The sequence below is a fragment of the Salvelinus alpinus genome, chromosome 34 (assembly GCF_045679555.1).
Source record: "Salvelinus alpinus chromosome 34, SLU_Salpinus.1, whole genome shotgun sequence".
NCBI lineage: Eukaryota > Metazoa > Chordata > Actinopteri > Salmoniformes > Salmonidae > Salvelinus > Salvelinus alpinus.
This window is the reverse complement of record NC_092119.1, coordinates 18658633-18679174: the sequence shown is the minus strand read 5'-3', so window position 1 is coordinate 18679174 and position 20542 is coordinate 18658633. Positions and strand designations below refer to the sequence as shown.

Sequence of the window (20542 nt, the reverse complement as noted above, 5' to 3'; positions counted from 1 at the left end):
ACTGTTTGTTTGGGGCTATTAAGGGGAAGTTGAAAGGGGATACCTAGTCAGTTGCACAATTGAAATGTTTCTTCCGCATTTAACCCAACCCCTCTGAATCAGAGAGGTGCAAGGGGCTGCCTTAATCGACGTCCATGTCATCGGCGCCCAGCGAGCAGTTGTTGGCTATTGCTTACGTCTGAGTCATGGAGTTGATCCATGGGTTGAGAGCGGAGGTGAGGAGGATGAGCCAGGTGGCCACGGCTGAGGCTGCTGCTGGCGGGTCATGGCCACTGAACGTCTCATAGAAACAGGTGGTGATGTAAGGCAGCCAGCACACTAGCAGGCACACTTACAATGGAGAGAATTAAGACAGGAGATTATCAGAGTAATTACATTACAAAAGTATATTTATGGAGAAATACAGACAGGCGGTTATTTGACCAATTACGGGAACGTTACAAGAATTCTATTTGGTATATTTATGGAATCTCGCAAATATATAACAATGAGCCTTATTGTGATGTGTGTAATGTTATTGTAGCACATTAATATTAACAAATTCAAGAAGACTGAATTTCCCCGTCTACAAATGTAGCCAACAGAAAAATGTGAATAACAGCCACTGATGGACCTTGACATTTTGTTAGCATTTGTTCCTTACATAAAAGGCTTTTATTCTGTGTCTGTGCTCAGTGCTCAGAGTATATCAAAGGGTTATATCAAAGGCTTATGCCTGGCTTTGTTTGAAATAAATGACATCAACAAATCAATAGCTTCACTGTACTATTCACAAGGTTAAGCACCAATGAGACTCACCCACAGTTGCCACCATCACTAAGGAGCTCCTGAAGTAGTTATTAGCAGGGACATAAAAACAGTGCTGGTCATTGCAAACAAACGTCCCTCGCCGCACCTGTTTCCTCACAATATACACAATGTACGCATACATGGAGCACATGATGAGTATGGGTGCTATGATCCCGACCACGATGAAGAGCAGACTGAAGCCCCTGTAGTCTGGCTGGAAGCTGGGTGCACACAGGAACCTGGTGCTGCTGTAGCTGTAGCGGCCGAAGCCCAGCAGGGGCAAGGCTGCGTTGATCAGGCTGTAGAGCCACACCAGGACCAGCACCAACCTGGTCCTCCTGGACGTGCAGATGGTGCTGTAGCTCAGGGCGAAACAGATCTCTGTAAACTTGTCGATGGTGGCCCAGGTCAGGGAGTGGATGGAGGCCAGCTGAAGAAGCAGGTAGAGGAAGGCGCTGCCCTGGCAGAGAAGCCCGTCGCTGGGGTAGCCCTGCGTTCTGAACAGGCTGTTGTGGACTCCGAAGGGAATGATGGAGAGACCAAGGGCTAGGTCACTTAGGCAGAAGCTCAGGGTCAGGGCCCAGGTTTCGGTGCGGAGCTCCTTGTTGAGAAGAACCACCAGTAATAAAACCACATTACCACACACAGAGCACAGACTGGAGACCACCATCAGAGCTGCATAGACCTGGGCCACCGGCATCCTCACGGCCTCCCTGGGTTGGCTGGCTGCTAACTCTCCTCTTGCCTGGTTCAGTCCATGAGCACTGACTGGCTGACTTAACTGGCTGACTGACTGACTGGTGGACAGAGTCTGACGTGTAAAGTCACGTTATCCTGTGTGTGTCGATCCTCTGTGGCTCCAGGGAACCGGTTGCTGTTGTGATGTGTCAGTCTCCTGCTGTTCTCTGGGAGGGGATGGTCCTCTCCAAGTCATCAAGCTATCCTCCTATTCTCCGGCCTGTGGAGTCCAGTACACGGACTTAGCTTGCTCCTTACTATACACTATCTATTAGAGTGTGGAAGGGAAAGAGAAACAGACCAGAACAACTCACTTTCAAGCACTAGATTTTTGAGGAGTGAGAGAGGGAGAGAGATGCTCTCTGTGTAAACAGAAGCTTGAGATCCAATATCCTCTCCTCCACTCTAATGGCTGCAGCACAGTTAATGAGCCATTTGGCTCTGGAGTGTTTTTGGGGTTATTGGTAAGGAGCGTGCCTCTAATTCGATCTAAGCTCCCAATCATGAATTATTTATGAATTATTATGAATTATTAAGCCCCCTCATATCACCCAATTATTTCAGTTGTTCTGAAAGTTGTCCAGAAGGCAGTAGCAATTATGTGTGTTTGTACAGGGCAAACCATTTGAATAAAACTCACAGGCACCACCAACTTATATTAGCCTAGTTAGATGGGTAATTTACATTTATCATATCTTGGCATTGTTTTATAACATGTGCATGTCTACATTTATAATCAGATAACTTGTTCTCAATTGTTTTCTAATGATCCTACCAACCGTTCTTGTCTCCTCTCTACACAGCATAATGCACCTATACCCCAGGGGGGCCGAGGCGCGGTCCAGTACGTCACCCAGTACCAACACTCCAGTGGACAGAAACGCATCCGAGTCACCACCACAGCCAGAAAGTAAATACACACACACATGCGCGCACATACACACACACAGATTGCGTATTTAACTCACTTCAAAACATAAAACGTATAAAAACACACAAACATATGAATCTGGATTTGATTCATCATTCACATCTTCTTTTCAAAGTAACTACAAACTTTAAGGTTTATCTACCACTTTTTATTCCACTATGGAACTGCATCTGCAAATGCATCTTGTTTCCATAGCAACGCGATGGGGAAAGAGGGCAAAGTGTGTTTGTTGTCTTGTGATCAGAGGAGGAGATTATCTTGGTTGTTACTGTTAAATGTGTATTTTTGTAGATACTAACTGAGCTGTGATGTAACTCTCAGTATGGGGTTTGATCAATGTTGACGTTCATGTTTGTTATTGTATTTTATTGTATTTTACCTTATGAGGTCTGTGTTTATACAATGCTCAACATGTGACAGGGCAGTGGCAAGTGGAAATTTGTATAGATAAGCAGAGTCCCAGACTCTTTTTAAAACATCAGTTCAGTTTACTTGGGGTGGACTTACTCATTTAAAGGGCTTATTATGCTTAAAGGCTTTTCAATGTCAAAGCAACCTGAACAAAACATCTGACATCATATCCCTTATTTAACTCATGTAGCCATACTAACTATAGTAGAGATTCGTGTTGGTAGTATCACTTGCCTTATAAAGGAGAACCTTACAACTGAAATAAACAAAAGTGTTTGCGTCAAATGATATGCAATGCTTATGCAGGTTGTTTCTCTCTCCTCTTTCTGTCTCTGCCTCTCTCACCTCCCCCTCCCTCTCAGCTGGGCAGATGCAGGGACCCAGATCCAGAGCATTGCAGCATCATTTGACCAGGAGGCCTCAGCCATCCTGATGGCCAGACTGGCTGTGTATCGCGCTGAGACGGAGGAGGGTCCCGACGTGCTACGCTGGCTGGACAGACAGCTCATCCGACTGGTAAGACAGTATTCTCACTACTATTCAAATCAAATTTCAAATCAAATTTATTTATATAGCCCTTCTTACATCAGCTGATATCTCAAAGTGCTGTACAGAAACCCAGCCTAAAACCCCAAACAGCAAGCAATGCAGGTGTAGAAGCATGGTGGCTAGGAAAAACTCCCTAGAAAGGCCAAAACCTAGGAAGAAACCTAGAGAGCAACCAGGCTATGAGGGGTGGCCAGTCCTCTTCTGGCTGTGCCGGGTGGAGATTATAACAGAACATGGCCAAGATGTTCAAATGTTCATAAATGACCAGCATGATCAAATAATCACAGTAGTTGTCGAGGGTGCAACACGTCAGCACCTCAGGAGTAAATGTCAGTTGGCTTTTCATAGCCGATCATTAACAGTATCTCTACCGCTCATGCTGTTTCTAGAGAGTTGAAAACAGCAGGTCTGGGACAGGTAGCACGTCCGGTGAACAGGTCAGGGTTCCATAGCCACAGGCAGGACAGTTGAAACTGGAGCAGCAGCACGACCAGGTGGACTGGGGACAGCAAGGAGTCATCATGGCAGGTAGTCCTGAGGCATGGTCCTAGAGAGAGAGAGAGAGAGCGAGAGAGAGAGAGAGAGAGAGAGAGAGAGAGAGAGAGAGAGATTCACACAGGATAAGACAGGAGAAGTACTCCAGATATAACATGCATCCCAAATGGCACCCCATTCCCTTTATAGTGCACCACTTTTGGCCAGAGCCTTATAGGTAAGACAGAGCAACGCATGACATGGAAGATTGGCAGGGGGCTGCTTTATTTTCCCCTCCACAGAGCCTTCATAAATGGACCAGTTTTTTTTTTTTTATGGAGATGTTGATATGTAACAATATCATTATTTCCTACTGCTAACCATTGAAAGTAGCTATTTCCAGGCTAGCAGGCATGCTCAAGTAGTGTGATGAAGTCACATTTAATTTTTAAGTGTAGACTCCATTGCAGACAGGACTTTCTGGTTGGTCTCCTGTTTCATTGCCTTTTTCTCTCTCCTTTCCAGTGTCAGAAGTTTGGAGATTATCATAAGGATGATCCCAACTCCTTCCGCTTCTCAGAAACCTTTTCTCTCTATCCTCAGGTAAGTGATCATGTGCTGAATGACTGATTGGCTCTTTAGTGGAACAACACAGTTATAGCTAGTACACAGTGTTAAAAATAGCTTAACGGTAAAAATATATTTTTTAAAGTTATGTTTCAGTCTTTGTATAAAGACGATTTTAAAATGCACATTATAGCTTTGGCAGCATGATGGAATGCTTTTTAAAACCTGCTTCTCCTGTCCCTCAGTTTATGTTCCATCTGAGAAGGTCTCCCTTTCTGCAAGTGTTCAACAACAGTCCAGATGAGAGCTCGTACTACAGACACCAGTTCATGCGTCAGGACCTGACCCAGTCTCTCATCATGATACAACCCATTCTCTATGCTTACTCCTTCAACGGGCCCCCAGAGGTAAGACCGACACACACAGACCAACACACACACACACACACACACACACACAGACACAGACATGCACAAGCAGACAATCACACACTTATTTTTCCATTGAAAAATGTGCTTTCCTTCTTCTTTCTTAATGTAAATCATGGATGCCTTATGAAGACCTCAATCTCTCTGACTCTCCCATCTCCCTCCCACTCACATTCTGCAAGCCTAGCTGTGTTGCTCAGGTCAACAGAGAGAGAGTGCACAAATGCCCCGGTCCTTTTATAACAGATAACCTTGTGGTTAATTAGTGTAGTGTGTGTGAGTACAGTAATGTGTTCCAAACAAGCGTTTCTTTCAGTGCAGATATCAACAGTGTGATTTTTAACACCTTACAGACAGACAGCGTAGTACACACCTCTCTGAAAAGGGTAAGTTATTTAACAGTGGTTGCGTCACAAATGGCTCCTTATTCCCTACATAGTGCACTACGGGGTTCTAGTAAAAAATAGTGCACTATGTTGAAAATGGGGTGCCATTTGGGACTTACATGCTGACCAAACCGGACGCGTGCGTGCACCTGGCTGCGCCTGTTGATTTTGTACCCTCACACCAGACACGATCATGACACGCAGGTTGAAATAACAAAACAAACTCTGAACCAATTATACTAATTTGTGGACAGGTCGAAAAGCATTAAACATTTATGCCAATTTAGCTAGCTAGCTTACTGTTGCTAGCTAATTTGTCCTGGGATATAAACATTGGTTATTTTGTTTTTTTTGGTTACCTGAAATGCACAAGGTCCTTTACTCCGACAATTAATCCACACATAAAACGGTAAACCAAATTCCTTTTTCGTCATCTCCTCCTTCCTCTGGCTTCTTTTTTACTTCTTTGGACTTTATATGGCGGTTGGCAACCAACTTTACGGTGCATTACTACAACCGACTGGAGTATGGACGTCAGTTAATCTTTCAATCACTCACGTGGGTATATGCTCCTAAAAACCAATGAGGAGATGGAAGAGGCCGGACTTGCAGTGCGTTGAGTGTCACAAATAGAACCTATTTCTATTTTAGCGCCTGGCCAAGCAGATGCTCGCTGAGGCGTGAATTTATTTTGCAACGCGAGCGGTGTGGTCTGCATGTTAGTCTTAGTCATTTAACCGTGAAACTCTTCTGGCGCAGCGCTTCAGGTGTTCCTTTTTTAGATTAGCAGAGACCTAGGCTACCTTTCAAATGACACCTTATTCCCTATATAGTGCACTAGTTTTGAACTTAGTGCACTATATAGGGAATAGGGTGCCATTTGGGATACGGTTGTAATGTTTCCACTGGCTCTGACTTTATATTCTGTCTACTCCCGCCTGTTGAACATTGAAAAAGTAATCTTCTTATCTCCGTGCCCCTTGTCAAACAGATGGCATCACGTATAAACAGAACCACTCTATCTGCACTGTTTGTGTCCTTTAAAACGCCAACACACTATACAAGATATAGTATTTTTTTGTACCTGAGATGGGAGTTGGTGTGTTGTGACATTTGTTTTGGAAAACGCCGATATTGTGACATTCCTATCAGTGTCTGGGATTAACCCCCCCCCCATACCTCAACAAACCTGGTTTATTCATTAAACAGTATTATTGATTGGAGCTGCATTAGAAGGATGACATTTCATTTAGAGGGCAGTGGTTTAAGATGGTGTCATGTTTCTCTCCTCCTAGCCTGTGTTCAGTATCCTGCTATTAGTATTGTTTACATGTGGTTTAAATGTAGAACTTTTTCTTCTTTTCTTCTCCTAGCCTGTGTTGCTGGACAGTAGCAGTATCCTTCCTGATCGCATCCTTCTCATGGACACCTTCTTCCAGATCCTCATCTACCATGGCGAGGTATGTTCATCAGTCATCCAATCATAATCAACATACCTATTAACAGACTACATCAAATATTATATCTGTTTGGGCTTCTTGCGGTCAATTTGCAGTCTACAAGTTATTTTGTATTATGTTCCAGCCCCCTCACCATCCACTCAAGAACAAATCGTCACGCGGCTGTATCTAGTTGATGATCCCTGTTCTATCGTAACACTAGACTGATTTCATTTCAGGTTGCAGCCAGATACTATTGTCCTTATTTGACATTTGTGAATAGATGAGGGAGCAGTGGGGACTGTAATGCCAGTGTTGCACTTGTGCAGGGATCATCAACTAGATTCAGCCGCAGTGGATGGTCAGGGGGCCGGAACATAATTACACATCATTTGTTGACTGCAAATAGCGCAAACAGATATAATATTTGACTAAAACATAATCATTTCAATCCTTGCTTACATTTGTATACCTCTATATTATGCGTCAGCATACTTTGGGACAGATTTCCATAATTAAAAATCACTTGGAGCTGATTTGCTGGTGTTTTTACAGTCTTTTATGCCCCCCCCCCCCCCAAAAAAAAATATATATATACAGTACCTGTCAAAAGTTTGGACACACCTACTCATTCAAGGGTTTTTCTTTATTATAGAAATTATAGAATAATAGTAAAGACATCAAAACTATGAAATAACACATATGCAATCAGGTAGTAACCAAAAAGGTTTTAAACAAATCAAAATATATTTGAGATTCTTCAAAGTAGCCACCCTTTACCTTGATGACAGCTTTGTACACTCTTGGCATTCTCTCAACCAGCTTCATGAGGAATGCTTTTCCAAAGGTCTTGAAGGAGTTCCCACATATGCTGATAACTTGCTCGCTGCTTTTCCGTCACTCTGCGGTTAAACTCATCCCAACCATGTCAATTGGGTTGAAGTCAGGTGATTGTGGAGGCCAGGTCATCTGATGCAGTACTCCATTACTCTCCTTCTTGGTCAAATAGCCCTTGCACAGCATGGAGATGTGATGGGTCATTGTCCTGTTGAAAAACATATGTAAATATGTAAATGTGAAAAATTAACACCATTACAAATGTAGACATAAAAGACAGAAAAGCCCCCCCCCCCAATATCATTTTGGGATGCTTTTAATGTGTACATTAGGGGAATGATAATCTCATTCTCTGCATAAATTCAATCTGATTCAAAACATTTAAATATAAGAAAAATAAATTACTATTTTAGAAAGCCCATAAAAATATCTTGAACTTAAGCTGGAATATGATCTTTTACTTTTGCAGAGAGCCAACAACTACAGGTGAAACTCAAATAAAGCATACTACTTAATGGGAAATAAACCTGGTAAACATCTCGCAGCCCTCACAAACGGATATATGCCAATCCAGTTATAATTTAAAAAGATAAAGATTCAAATGTTAATTAGAAACAACGTAATTCAAAGCTTCTATGAAAATCTATATAAATCAGAATTAAACAAAAATTGGACTGATCCTACACCCTTCTTAAGGCGTCTGCATGCTTCCCAGCCAAAAGAGGTTGGGAAGAGTTTGTGCATATATTATGACAATGTTTTGTGGCGTTTTTGTTTGTTTTGGACTTTGTTTTTTTTGGTTGTTCAGGCACACAAGCCGAAGTCGGTAGCCGAAGCTACGCCCCTTCTTTGGTGATTGGTCAACAGTAGGGATTCTTCAATAAATTCTTTGTTGTTATTCCACGAGAGACAACTTGTTTTCGTGGGAATTTTTTCAATAAGAAATACTTCATCAAACATCTTAATTAGATGTAAAATTGTGCGACTAAAATCTCTTCGGCAAAAACGTCAAAATCAATGACAGATTTATTGAGTTATCTTAGATTCATTTGGACTATTTTTAGGAAGTGTATACTGGCTACAGTCTCTCTAAATGGACAAACAGTACTATTGTAACTTTTTTCAACTTTTTCAAGCTAAATGTATTTTAAGGGACCATGCGAGCACACTAGTCCGGTTCGCCTAGCCGACTTCGGCTAGGCCGCCAGCCGAACTGAAGCATGCTGACGCCTTTAGGCTCAACAACTCTGAAGAAGTTATCAGCAGACAAAAAGTAATAACTAAAAACAGAGATCACCCCAAAATAAATATTAGACACTGTTAAAACATTCGCTCTGAGAAAAGCACCAGGAATGGATGGCTTCCCCATAATTTTATTTAACATTTTGGGATAAAGTAGCCCCCCTATTTACACAAATGACAACATGCGTCACTCAATTCAGTGATTCCTAGTTCCATGTATCGAACGGTTATTTCAGTTATATTAAAACCAGGAGCATCAGGAGTGTTTCCTGCTGATTACAGACCCATAAGTTTAATAAATTGTGAAAATAAAATAATAACAAAGCTCATCAGCAATAGAATGGCAAAATTCTTACCAGACTTGATACATATCAATCAAACAGGGTTTAAAAACTAGACACTTAAACTGAAACATGTTCATGTATTTCTTTCTAATACGCTAAAAAACAAGATATACACTGAGTGTACAAAATATTAGGAACACCTTCCTAATATTGAGTTACACTCCGTTTTTTCTTCAGAACAGCCTTAGTTATTTGGGGCATGGACTCCACAAGGTGTCAAAAGCCTTCCACAGGAATTTTTCCCACAGTTGTGTCAAAGTGGCTGGATGTCCTTTGGGTGGTGGACCATTCTTGATACACACAGGAAACCTAGCAGTGTTGTAGTTCTTGACACACTCAAATTGGTGTGCCTGGCACCTACTATCATACCCCGTTCTAAGGCACTTAAATCTTTTGTCTTGCCCATTCACCCTCTGAATGGCACACATACACAATCCATGTCTCAATTATCTCAAGGCTTAAAAATCCTTCTTTAACCTGTCTCCTCCCCTTCATCTACACCAGTGGTCACCAACCTTTTCTGAGTCAAGATCACTTTCTCCGTCAAAATGCAACCCGAGATCTACCACTCAGATTTTTTTTACATTACTTAAAAAACATAAGCCTATGCAACATGAACCTATTAAAACCAGTTCTGTAGCAATGAGGTTTGTGCAGTAGGCTATAGGCCCAATACTATATCACTGCATATTGGCTACACTTGAATTGCCCTGCCATTGTTGTTCTTCTTGAAATTATATTTTCCAAATTTTAGCTATATGATCACACTGGTAAAATATTATTTGTTTTATTACTTGTGAGACAGCTGAGTGAGCATAATAATTTGCTTTTTTTTACTGGACTGATGGCCTGCATCTGATGTTCAGTCTGAGGGTAGGGAGGGAGCAGCGGTGAGGCTGCTGATCACCCGACTCACCGTCCCTCCTCTCTCCACTGAGAAAAAGAGACAGTCTTCCAACTGATGGCAAAACTTAAGTCGCATTGTATTATTTCTGCCTCATGCAGCAATTCATGTTACTCCTATGAACCGAGAAAGTAATGTATTCCTTCATACAAAAAAAACAAGCCGCAAATAATAACAACGCAGGCTTATCGAAATGAAATAAAAGAGATATACTCTTTTATTGCAGCTGAAGTGCTGGTTGTAGCGTGAGTGGAAGTAGGGAGAACACGCATTTAATGGCTTATAAAACTGTTGAACAAAGTGTTGATAGTGCTGAATAACAACTTAAAATGAACTTACTCATAAAAACAGCAGCTCTTTGCTGTATTAGTTGAGTCTCTCTCTAGTTATGGTTTTAAAAGTTTTGAAATCTCTCATGATCAACTTTTCTGTGCGTTAGAGGCTTCCTTTTACAGTCTATGACGCGTGGAAACTGTGGAGAAAGACGCTGTCTGATTTGCCAGCGGTAGGCCTTTAGGTGCCCTTGATTTGATCTCTGGGCCTGCCGAGTAGGCGGAGTTCAACCTTCAGACACATGAAATGATTCAAAATGAGAACACTTTGCCTTCCCGGCACTAGGGCTGCTGAATCAAGTGCACCTACCGCCAACAATGCGAAAACAAATACAAAAATTAGGAACACAAGGCTTTATTGTTGCGGGGTTTTCAGAAATGTTTGGTGATCGACTAAGAATGGTTTGGAGATCGACCAGTCGATTGCAAACGATCGGTTGGTAACCACTGATTGAAGTGGATTTAACAGGTGACATGAATAAGGGATCATAGCTTTCACCTGGATTCACCTGGTCAGTCTGTCATGGAAAGAGCAAGTATTCCTAATGTTTTGTACACTCACTTTATCAATAATGGCTGTTGATACTAAAAGGCGTTCGACCGTCTTGAATGGTCTTTTCTATTCAAATCTTTTGAAGCTTTAAATTTTCCAACTGAAATAATAAATGTAATACAAATATTATATAAATTACCTTAAGCAAAAATATACAGAAATAATATATTGAACAAAATATATAAATACAACATGTAAACTGTTGGTCCCATGTTTCATTAGCTGAAATAAAAGGTCTAAAAACCGCAGACCACGTGTTGCCACGACAGCCCAGGACACCCGGACAGCTGATGAAACTGAGAAGTATTTCTGTCTGTAATAAAGCCCTTTCCTCGGGAAAAACTAATTCTGATTGGCTGAGCCTGGCTCCCCAGTGGGAGGGGCTGGCTCCCAAGTGGGTGGGCCTATGCCCTTAGCCCACCCATGGTTGCGCCCCTGCCTAGTCATGTGAAATCCATAGATTAGGGCCTAATTAATTTTTCAATTGACTGATTTCCTTATATGAACTGTGACTCGGTAAAATCTTGAAATTGTTGCATGTTGCGTTTATATTTTTGTTCAGTATACATTATCTCATGAAATTGCTTTAGAAAGGGGTACAAGAACGGGATGTCCCCCCCCCCTCCTGTTTGCACTGCCAATTGAACCGCTTGCAGAAATAATTAGACAGGACACAAACGTAACGGGTATGAATATTTGGTGAACATGAATATAAACTACATTTATTTGCAGATTATCTCCTAAAATACCTGACCAGTAGTGAAAACTCAATGCCCCCCTTGCTAAAAATATTTTCTGAATACTCAGGATGGATATGAAATTCAAGTGGAAAAAAACTAAATAATGGCAATAAGAAAAATAATAACTCATGATCTACAGCAATCCTTTATATTGACCACAAAAAAATGTAAAATATTTAGGATGCTTAATAAGTGACAACAAACAACACATACAGTTGAAGTCGGAAGTTTACACTTAGGTTGGAGTCATTAAAACTCGGTTTTTCAACCACTCCACAAATTTCTTGTTAACAATTTATAGTTTTGGCAAGTCGGTTAGGACATCTACTTTGCATGACACAAGTCATTTTTCCAACTATTGTTTACATACAGATTAGTTCACTTATAATTCACTGTATCACAATTCCAGTGGTCAGAGGTTTACATACAGTAAGTTGACTGTGCCTTTAAACTGCTTGGAAAATTCCAGAAAATGTCATGGCTTTAGAAGCTTCTGATAGGCTAATTGACATAATTTGAGTCAATTGGAGGTGTACCTGTGGATACATTTCAAGGCTTACCTTCAAACTCAGTGCCTCTGCTTGACATCATGGGAAAATCAAAAGAAATCAGCCAAGACCTCAGATAAAAATTGTAGACCTCCAGAAGTCTGGTTCATTCTTGGGGGCAATTTCCAAATGCCTGAAGGTACCATGTTCATCTGTACAAACAATAGCACGCAAGTATAAACACCATGGGACCACGCAGCCATCATACCGCTCAGGAAGGAGAAGTGTTCTGTTTCCTAGAGATGAACGTACTTTGGTGCGAAAAGTGCAAATCAATCCCAGAACAGCAAAGGACCTTGAGAAGATGCTGGAGGAAATAGGTACAAAAGTATCTATATCCACAGTAAAACGAGTCCTATATCGACATAACCTGAAAGGCCGTTCAGCAAGAAAGAAGCCACTGCTCCAAAACCGCCATAAAAAAGCCAGACTACGGTTTGCAACTGCACATGGGGACAAAGATCGTACTTTTTGGAGAAATGTCCTCTGGTCTGATGAAACAAAAATAGAACTGTTTGGCCATAATGACCATCGTTATGTTTGGAGGAAAAAGGGGGATGCTTGCAAGCTGAAGAACACCATTTCAACCGTGAAGCACCAGGGTGGCAGCATCATGTTGTGGGGGTGCTTTGCTGCAGGACGGACTGGTGCACTTGACAAAATAGATGGCATCATGAGGCAGGAAAAATCATGTGGATATATTGAAGCAACATCTCAAGACATCAGTCAGGAAGTTAAAGCTTGGTCGCAAATGGTTCTTCCAAATGGACAATGACCCCAAGCATACTTCCAAAGTTGTGGCAAAATTGCTTAAGTACAACAAAGTCAAGGTATTGGAGTGGCCATCATAAAGCCCTGACCTCAATCCTATAGAAAATTTGTGGGCAGAACTGAAAAAGCGTGTTCAAGCAAGGAGGCCTACAAACCTGACTCAGTTACACCAGCTCTGTCAGGAGGAATGGGACAAAATTCACCCAACTTATTGTGGGAAGCTTGTGGAAGGCTACCTGAAACGTTTGACCCAAGTGAAACAATTTAAAGGCAATGCTACCAAATACTAATTGAGTGTACTAAACTTCTGACCCACTGGGAATGTGATGAAATAAAAGCTGAAATAAATCATTCTCTCTCCTATTATTCTGACATTTCACATTCTTAAAATAACGTGGTGATCCTAACTGACCTAGGACAGGGAATGTTTACTGGGATTAAATGTCAAGAATTGTGAAAAACTGAGTTTTAATGTATTTGGCTAAGGTGTATGTAAACTTCCGACTTCAACTTTATATAAAGATCCCACTACTTACCAATATGAAAGCAAATCTTACAGGTAAAATAAACCACTTCAAAATGGCATGGCTCCCAAATATTTTATGTTTATTCTCGGTAATTCTAATTACCCCACCAAAGACATTCTTTAAAAAACTATACTCCTTCATAACATACTTTTTTATGGGCAAATAATGCTCATAGACTTCCTAAGTCTGAGGGGGGTTTTAACCTTCTAGACTTGGAATTCTATCAACTCGCCACCCAGGGCTTTTAGTTGCGACATATTGTTAAGTGCACTAAAGAGGAACAATAGGTACATATTGAAGATGAGCATGTGCATCCCCAAATCTTTTCAAGTGTCTATTTTCAAGGGATAAAGCTAAGAACATTAATATCATAGTTAAGAACACTATAACAATATTGATGAAAATTATACGTATTCTACCAAAACTATTATCACTCCCCAAAAACACAACCCTATGGAACAATCCTTGGATAGCTTTTCACAATTCACCGATAATATGGTCCACATGGAAAACTAAAGGCATAGAAACCGTAAATGACTTGGTAATAGGAAATATATTTATTTCTTTGACAAAATTAAAAAGCTATTTTGGACTGACCAATAATGTAGATATTTTCAAATACATGCAACTTAATAATGTTTGATTTGAAATCTCTTGGTCATCAGAGCAATCTTGAGGGAATCCTATTTGAGTCAGAAAAGGATGTTCATATGATAGGTAGGCTATACAGAACCTTGCAGAGAGCATATCCAACTGACAACCTCTTAGAAAAAATATAAACTATTGGAACCAAGACTTATATTAGCACAAGATGGAGGGAATGTTGGAGCATAACTAATTAAATTAGTTAACGAAAATGTACGCTTAATATTATACAAGAGTCCTGTCTTAAGTGTAAAACTAACAATGACTCAATTATCCATGCCTTCTGGTAATGCTATAAAGTCCAGAAGTTATGGGCGGAGTTAGAAAGTTAGCTGTCAGAAGTATTACATTGTAAATGTACTTTTAATCTGTTTGCATATTTCAAGATATGGCATATGAGGGTGCATAGAGATACTTTTCTCAGCAATCATCTTTAAAAAATGTATACTTAAATTGGAAATCAACCAATACTCCATCGTTAACACAATGGAGATGTCAGATGCTTTATTATCTAAATATTGAAAATACGTGGATGACGGAGACAAACAAAATGGTGCCGTTTGAGGCCATGTGGCGGAGAGGGATGCGGGCGCTGGAGATGGGGGTGTGAGGTCGTTGATGTTTGTATGTGTATGTTTTGTATTGTTTGAAAAAAAGAAATACATTAAATCCAGTGTCATTGGTTTTGCTTGACATTATTTAAATAGCAAACAATCTGCTCCTAAACAGACTTCTCTTAATTTCTCAGATCTGTAAACGTCTACATGTAATTATTCATGTCTTCAGGACATCTCTCACTGGCCTCTCTCTAACCCTTTCTCTCTGTCTATCCATCAGACTGTGTCTCAGTGGCGTAAGGCAGGCTACCAGGAGATGCCCGAGTACGAGAACTTCCGCCACCTGCTGCAGGCTCCAGCGGACGACGCCCAGGAGATCCTGCACAGCCGCTTCCCTATGCCCCGCTACATAGACACAGAGTTTGGCGGATCACAGGTACATGCACACACTCGCTAAAATGTATGTGAATGTCAACTGTCAAGTCTATTCAACTTCCTGTATTGATGTTCTTGTTGTTTTCTAGGCTCGTTTCCTGCTATCTAAAGTTAACCCATCACAAACCCACAACAACATGTATGCATGGGGCCAGGTAAGACTTCTACTGATTATTATTTATATTTTTTTACCCGGGAACTAGAGAAGATACTATTAATTAAAAGTACATACTGCTAAGGATGGTGTTTTTAGTATTTTATTATGTAAAGGATAAGCACGTTGTCTCTTTCTGAATGGCATGTGTGTGCAATAATGACTGTTGATCCTGGAGGAGCATAGGGTCCACTGTGGTTCAGCCTGACTCAGCTTAATGTCGTATTGAAAGTCATCAGGTAGCTGGAGAGAGAGTCCCAACTCTTACTTGTTGTCTGTTTCTTTTACACAAGCATGTAAAGTCTACACAAAGTAGTGTAGTCATCTTACATTTTTTAGTGGATAATGAAGGTCTAATGGCGGTCGGTGCCATTTAAGATGAGGGAGGACACTCATTTTCTTCATGAGCATGGCCTTATTTCTATTACAGCATATTGGATGACTGTCATTCATATTCTATTCACCCAGCTCAATGTAACATCGATAGGTTTAGGCTACTACGTGATACTCAGATTTTTCCTATACCGAATGATCATGAGGTTGCTACAATCTTGTCTATGAATGAAAGTTTACAACTTAAGTGCACAGGTCGAGAGAACATTTTGAGTAATCAAGGTGACAGACAGTGGCACATTCAATACCGCCTTGCACACTATTGCCTTCAGCTAGTTGATCTAGGATGTAATCATTAGTCCAACATTTGCAAACAAGAGTTTCTATTGGACAAATTCAGGTATGTTTATCCCCGTTTCATTCAACAGAATCGGTGGAATGAATACACCTCTGATCACGTGCACACACAATTTACTTTCATAGCTTCCACATTCAAACAGCATGATCACTTTGCGCGTTGTATAATTCCTACTTATATCTACTCACTCTCCTTCTCTCACCTTTTCCCTTCGCTTGTGGACTTCAGTGTACAACACATCAACTGTCTGTGACCATGCAAAAACAACTTTCCAAGCCAAACCTTCATATCATTACCGCTAATCGCTACAAACAGCATGCATCTTTGGAACCATATTAGCTAACATCATAGTCAACATAGCTACTAGAACTAACGCATTAGTAAACCCGCTAGCTACAATCATGCAGTACAGTCAGCAAGCAGTTTAGCAGTTACACCGGTGGGCCCCAGTGGTAATAAATTGATAAAGCCAAAAGCATACCTTGACTTGGAAGAGTTACCGTGTTGGATAGCCATAGTCAGCTAGCTAACATAGCATCCCTCTCTGTTTGAGCCGGGTGTTTGAGTAGGCTAAACTAGCTAGCTGCATTCATTAGATAAGTAAGTGAAAGTGGATAAAATACAACGAAATATAGCTCTCTCTTTCTCTCTTGCCTCTCCTTAATTTTTGAAGAAATGAGTTTGTTCAAAACTGTTCAACTATTGTCTTTCTCTGTGTCAACTACTCACTACATTTTATGCACTGCAATGCTAGCTAGATGTAGCTTATGCTTTCAGTACTATTTATTCTCTGATCCTTTGATTGGGTGGACAACATGTCAGTTCATCCTACAAGAGCTCTGATAGGTTGGAGGACGTTCTCCGGAAATTGTCATAATTACTGTGTAAGTCTATGGAAGGGGGTGAGAACCGGTCCTCCTGCTACACCATGGTGCTACCCTACAGAGTGCTGTTGAGGCTACTGTAGACCTTTAAAAAACAGTGTGTTTTTTAATACATTATTTGGTGACGTGAATAGTTTTATTTAAAAAATTTTTTTTTTATAATAGTTTAATTATTTTTATGAAATTCACTGAGGATGGTCCTCCCTTTCCTCCTCTGAAGAGCCTCCAGGGTGTAACCACTTTCCCAGGTTATATAACTGAATTCCACTCTCGTCCTCTCTGTGTGTAGGAGTCGGGAGCCCCAATCCTGACAGATGACGTCAGTCTACAGGTATTCATGGACCACCTGAAGAAGCTGGCTGTGTCCAGCGCTGCTTGAGACTGAGACAGATCCCATAGTAACCACTGAACGTCAGCATCACAGACCATGGTTCCACCTCATCATCCACTCAACAGCAGACCTGGGTGCAGATTGTATTTGTTTTCTTTCAAGTACTTAATCTGCGCTTGATTGAACTTGTCTGGCGCAATAAAGCCAATGGAATAGACCCAAAAGCAAACCCCTCCCATCTGGCACTCGAGACAGGCTCAAACGCTTAAAGTATTTGGAAGAAAACAAATACTATATGGTTTGCTCAACAGCAGTTAGCTCATACTATACTTGGGAAAGTCAATAACCAGAAGAGGATATGTCTTCCTCTTTCTCCTTTTTAATATTGAAAATGGCTATGTACAGGAAAGTGACGAAATACAGAAAATGATCTGCAGGACAGCCTTTTTATGCGACTAGTCGGTGGTCAATGATTGTAAAAAGAACAAACAAAAGAAAACATCAGTTGGTGACTACTAGCTTAAATGTTTGGTCCCGGATCAGTATATGAATCGTAAGATGAGTCTGATATTTATGTAGATGTACTTTCCCCTCAGAACACTAACTCACCCATCATCCAGTTGGAGACATTTTATTGGATGTTTTATTTTGATGCTTCAATGGCAATACGTCTAGTTTATCTAGAACAATACAGCATCCAGACTTACTTTATATTATATTTTCTGTCTGTTTCTTTAAAAAAAAATATATATCAAACAGAGAAATGTATAATACTATCGTCCAGTCAGTCAGAGCTGTCATAGCTGCAGGCTACAGAAAGAGAACAGGTGGGTGTTGTATCGTCAGTTGGTAAAGCTTGGGGAATCCAATACAACTTAATTTAATTCGTTTTCTGTTCTCCCTGCGTACGCCACAGAATAATAGGTTATTTTCAGATCTTTAGTGTGTGCTATCTAATTAATGTTAGTCATTCATATCAAACACTCATTGTGGTACAAAACCCTGCCTAGTACAGATGTTGGATCGTAATTTGATCACCTTGTTGTGAAATAACTTTCCTGCAATGCATTATATTTAACAGTTGTAGTGTATTTGAGGTTTAAAAAGGCTTCGGAAGTTTGTAATGTCAGACTTTTCCTTTACAAAAAAATGTATCAACCCCTAGAAAAATGGCCATTAATTATAATCCACATTATAATAATTCCATTATTATTTTCCTGCTGTAGCAAACTGGCTCAAATGAAGATCCTACATCTGTACTATACAGACAGTGGTACTAACATGCTCCACGATACAGACAGATTTGCAGGGTATTAAACCTGCCCTCCCTATTCTCCGGATCTCATATCATATCTGCCTTGTTACTAACAGTGTTAATTTTGACATTTCTAATAAAATACCTCACTGTAAAAAGCATTTTTGTTGTTTATTAACACTTTCTATTTGATTTACTTTGAGTGATGCTGTTTTCAACTAGATGTTTTATCTGATTTTATGAACTTGTACAGGTACCGGCCAAAATAAAGGAAACTAGGTCTGTCCCCGACTAAAATAAATCTTGGTCAACCAAGAGTCGTCCAATTGATTTCTCCAAATTTTCAAAGGTGTATTTTTCCATATATTGACACTTCCTATGTGGTTTAATCAAATCAACTATATGCACTGAGCTTGTCTGATGCTTTAAGCACACTGTTTGATTAAATAATGACTAAACACAAATTACTAGAGGAAGTCCGACCAGCAATTAATTGTGCCGGGCTCAGACTTGCTACTCTGTGTTTTAAAAAAGAGACAGCGAGTGACTGTGTGACTAGCACCTGTTGTCTCTCCTCCCTCCTCCACCGACCACCATATAACATCAAAGTGTATCAAATCAAATTTTATTAGTCACATGCACCGAATACAACAGGTGTAGACCTTACAGTGAAATGCTTACTTACGAGCCCCCAACCAACAATGCCGTTTCAAAACATACGGACAAGAATAAGAAAAGTTAGCAAGTAATTAAAGAGCAGCAGTAAAACAACAATAGCGAGACTATATACAGTCGTGGCCAAAAGTTTTGAGAATGACACAAATGTTAATTTTCACCAAGTCTGCTACCTCAGTTTGTATGATGGCAATTTGCATATACTCCAGAATGTTATGAAGAGTGATCAGATGAATTGCAATTAATTGCAAAGTCCCTCTTTGCCATGCAAATGACCTGAATCCCCCAAAAACATTTCCACGCAATGCCAATAGTCTGGGTAGTCATTTGATTAAATGTTCAGGAGTCTTATGGCTTGGGGGTAGAAGCTGTTTAGAAGCATCTTGGACCTAGACTTGGCACCGTGCGGTAGCAGAGAGAACAGTGTATGACTAGGGTTGCGGGAGTATAGAGGTCCTGGATGGCAGAAAGCTTGGCCCCAGTGATGTACTGAACCATTCGCACTACCCCCTGCAGTGCCTTGCGGTCGGATGCCGAGCAGTTGGTATACCAGGCAGTGATGCAACCAGTCAGGATGCTCTCGATGGTGCAGTTGTAGAACCTTTTGAGGATCTGAGGACCCATGCCAAATCTTTTCAGTCTCCTGAGGGGGAATAGGTTTTCTCGTGCCCTCTTCATGACTGTCTTGGTGTGCTTGGACCATGTTAGTTTGCTGGTGATGTGGACACCAAAGAACTTGAAGCTCTCAACCTGCTCCACTGCAGCCATGTCGATGAGAATGGGGGCGTGCTTGTTTTTTCCCCCTGTAGTCCACAATCATCTCCTTTTGTCTTGATCACGTTGAGGTAGAGGTTGTTGTCCTGGCACCACACGGCCAGGTCTCTGACCTCCTCCCTATAGGCTGTCTCGTCGTTGTCGGTGATCAGGCCTACCACTGTTGTGTCATCTGCAAATTTAATGATGGTGTTGGAGTCGTGCCAGGCCATGCAGTCATGAGTGAACAGGGAGTACAGGAGGAAGTGAGCACGCACCCCTGAGGGGCCCCTGTGTTGAGGATCAGCGTGGCGGATGTTTTGTTACCTACCCTTACCACCTGGGGGCGGCCCGTCAGGAAGTCCAGGGTCCAGTTGCAGAGGGAGGTGTTTAGTCCCAGCGTCCTTAGCTTAGTGATGTGCTTTGTGGGCACTATGGTGTTGAACGCTGAGCTGTAGTCAATGAACAGCATTCTCACATAGGTGTTTCCTTTGTCCAGGTGGGAAAGGGCAGTGTGGAGAGCAATAGAGACTGCATCATCTGTGGATCTGTTGGGGCGGTATGCAAATTGGAGTAGGTCTAGGGTTTCTGGGATAATGGTGATGTGAGCCATGACCAGCCTTTCAAAGCACTTCATGGCTACAGTTGTGAG

The 20542-nt window shown here is 41.1% G+C and overlaps 2 protein-coding genes across 3 annotated transcripts in view; one reads left to right on the top strand and one right to left on the bottom strand.

Moving 5' to 3' along the window:
• The window catches only part of LOC139563409 (protein transport protein Sec23A-like), a 43462-nt gene extending 24839 nt beyond the window's left edge, over positions 1-18623 (top strand). For both annotated transcript variants that reach the window (XM_071382057.1, XM_071382058.1), the window contains exons 11-18: positions 2331-2437; positions 3232-3385; positions 4418-4495; positions 4705-4866; positions 6647-6733; positions 14993-15148; positions 15237-15302; positions 17166-18623. In XM_071382057.1, coding sequence (XP_071238158.1) covers positions 2331-2437; positions 3232-3385; positions 4418-4495; positions 4705-4866; positions 6647-6733; positions 14993-15148; positions 15237-15302; positions 17166-17255 — 900 coding nt within the window. In that variant the 3' untranslated portion in view covers positions 17256-18623. The remainder of the gene's footprint in view (positions 1-2330; positions 2438-3231; positions 3386-4417; positions 4496-4704; positions 4867-6646; positions 6734-14992; positions 15149-15236; positions 15303-17165) is intronic.
• LOC139563410 (adenosine receptor A3-like) lies at positions 173-1786 on the bottom strand. The gene is made up of 2 exons (XM_071382059.1): positions 799-1786; positions 173-330 (listed from the first exon to the last, which is right to left on the bottom strand). Exons 1-2 carry the CDS (start codon positions 1487-1489, stop codon positions 173-175), a joined length of 849 nt encoding a protein of 282 aa, XP_071238160.1. The 5' UTR covers positions 1490-1786.
• Positions 18624-20542: the final 1919 nt, after the last annotated feature.

What these genes read in the sequence shown, in the direction of transcription:
- LOC139563410 (XM_071382059.1), bottom strand. Translation starts at nt 1,489, where the DNA reads ATGCCGGTGGCCCAGGTCTATGCAGCTCTGATGGTGGTCTCCAGTCTG. An exon ending in AGTGATGGTGGCAACTGTGG is followed by an intron (nt 331 to 798) that starts GTGAGTCTCATT and finishes CTCCATTGTAAG; the next exon opens with TGTGCCTGCTAGTGTGCTGG.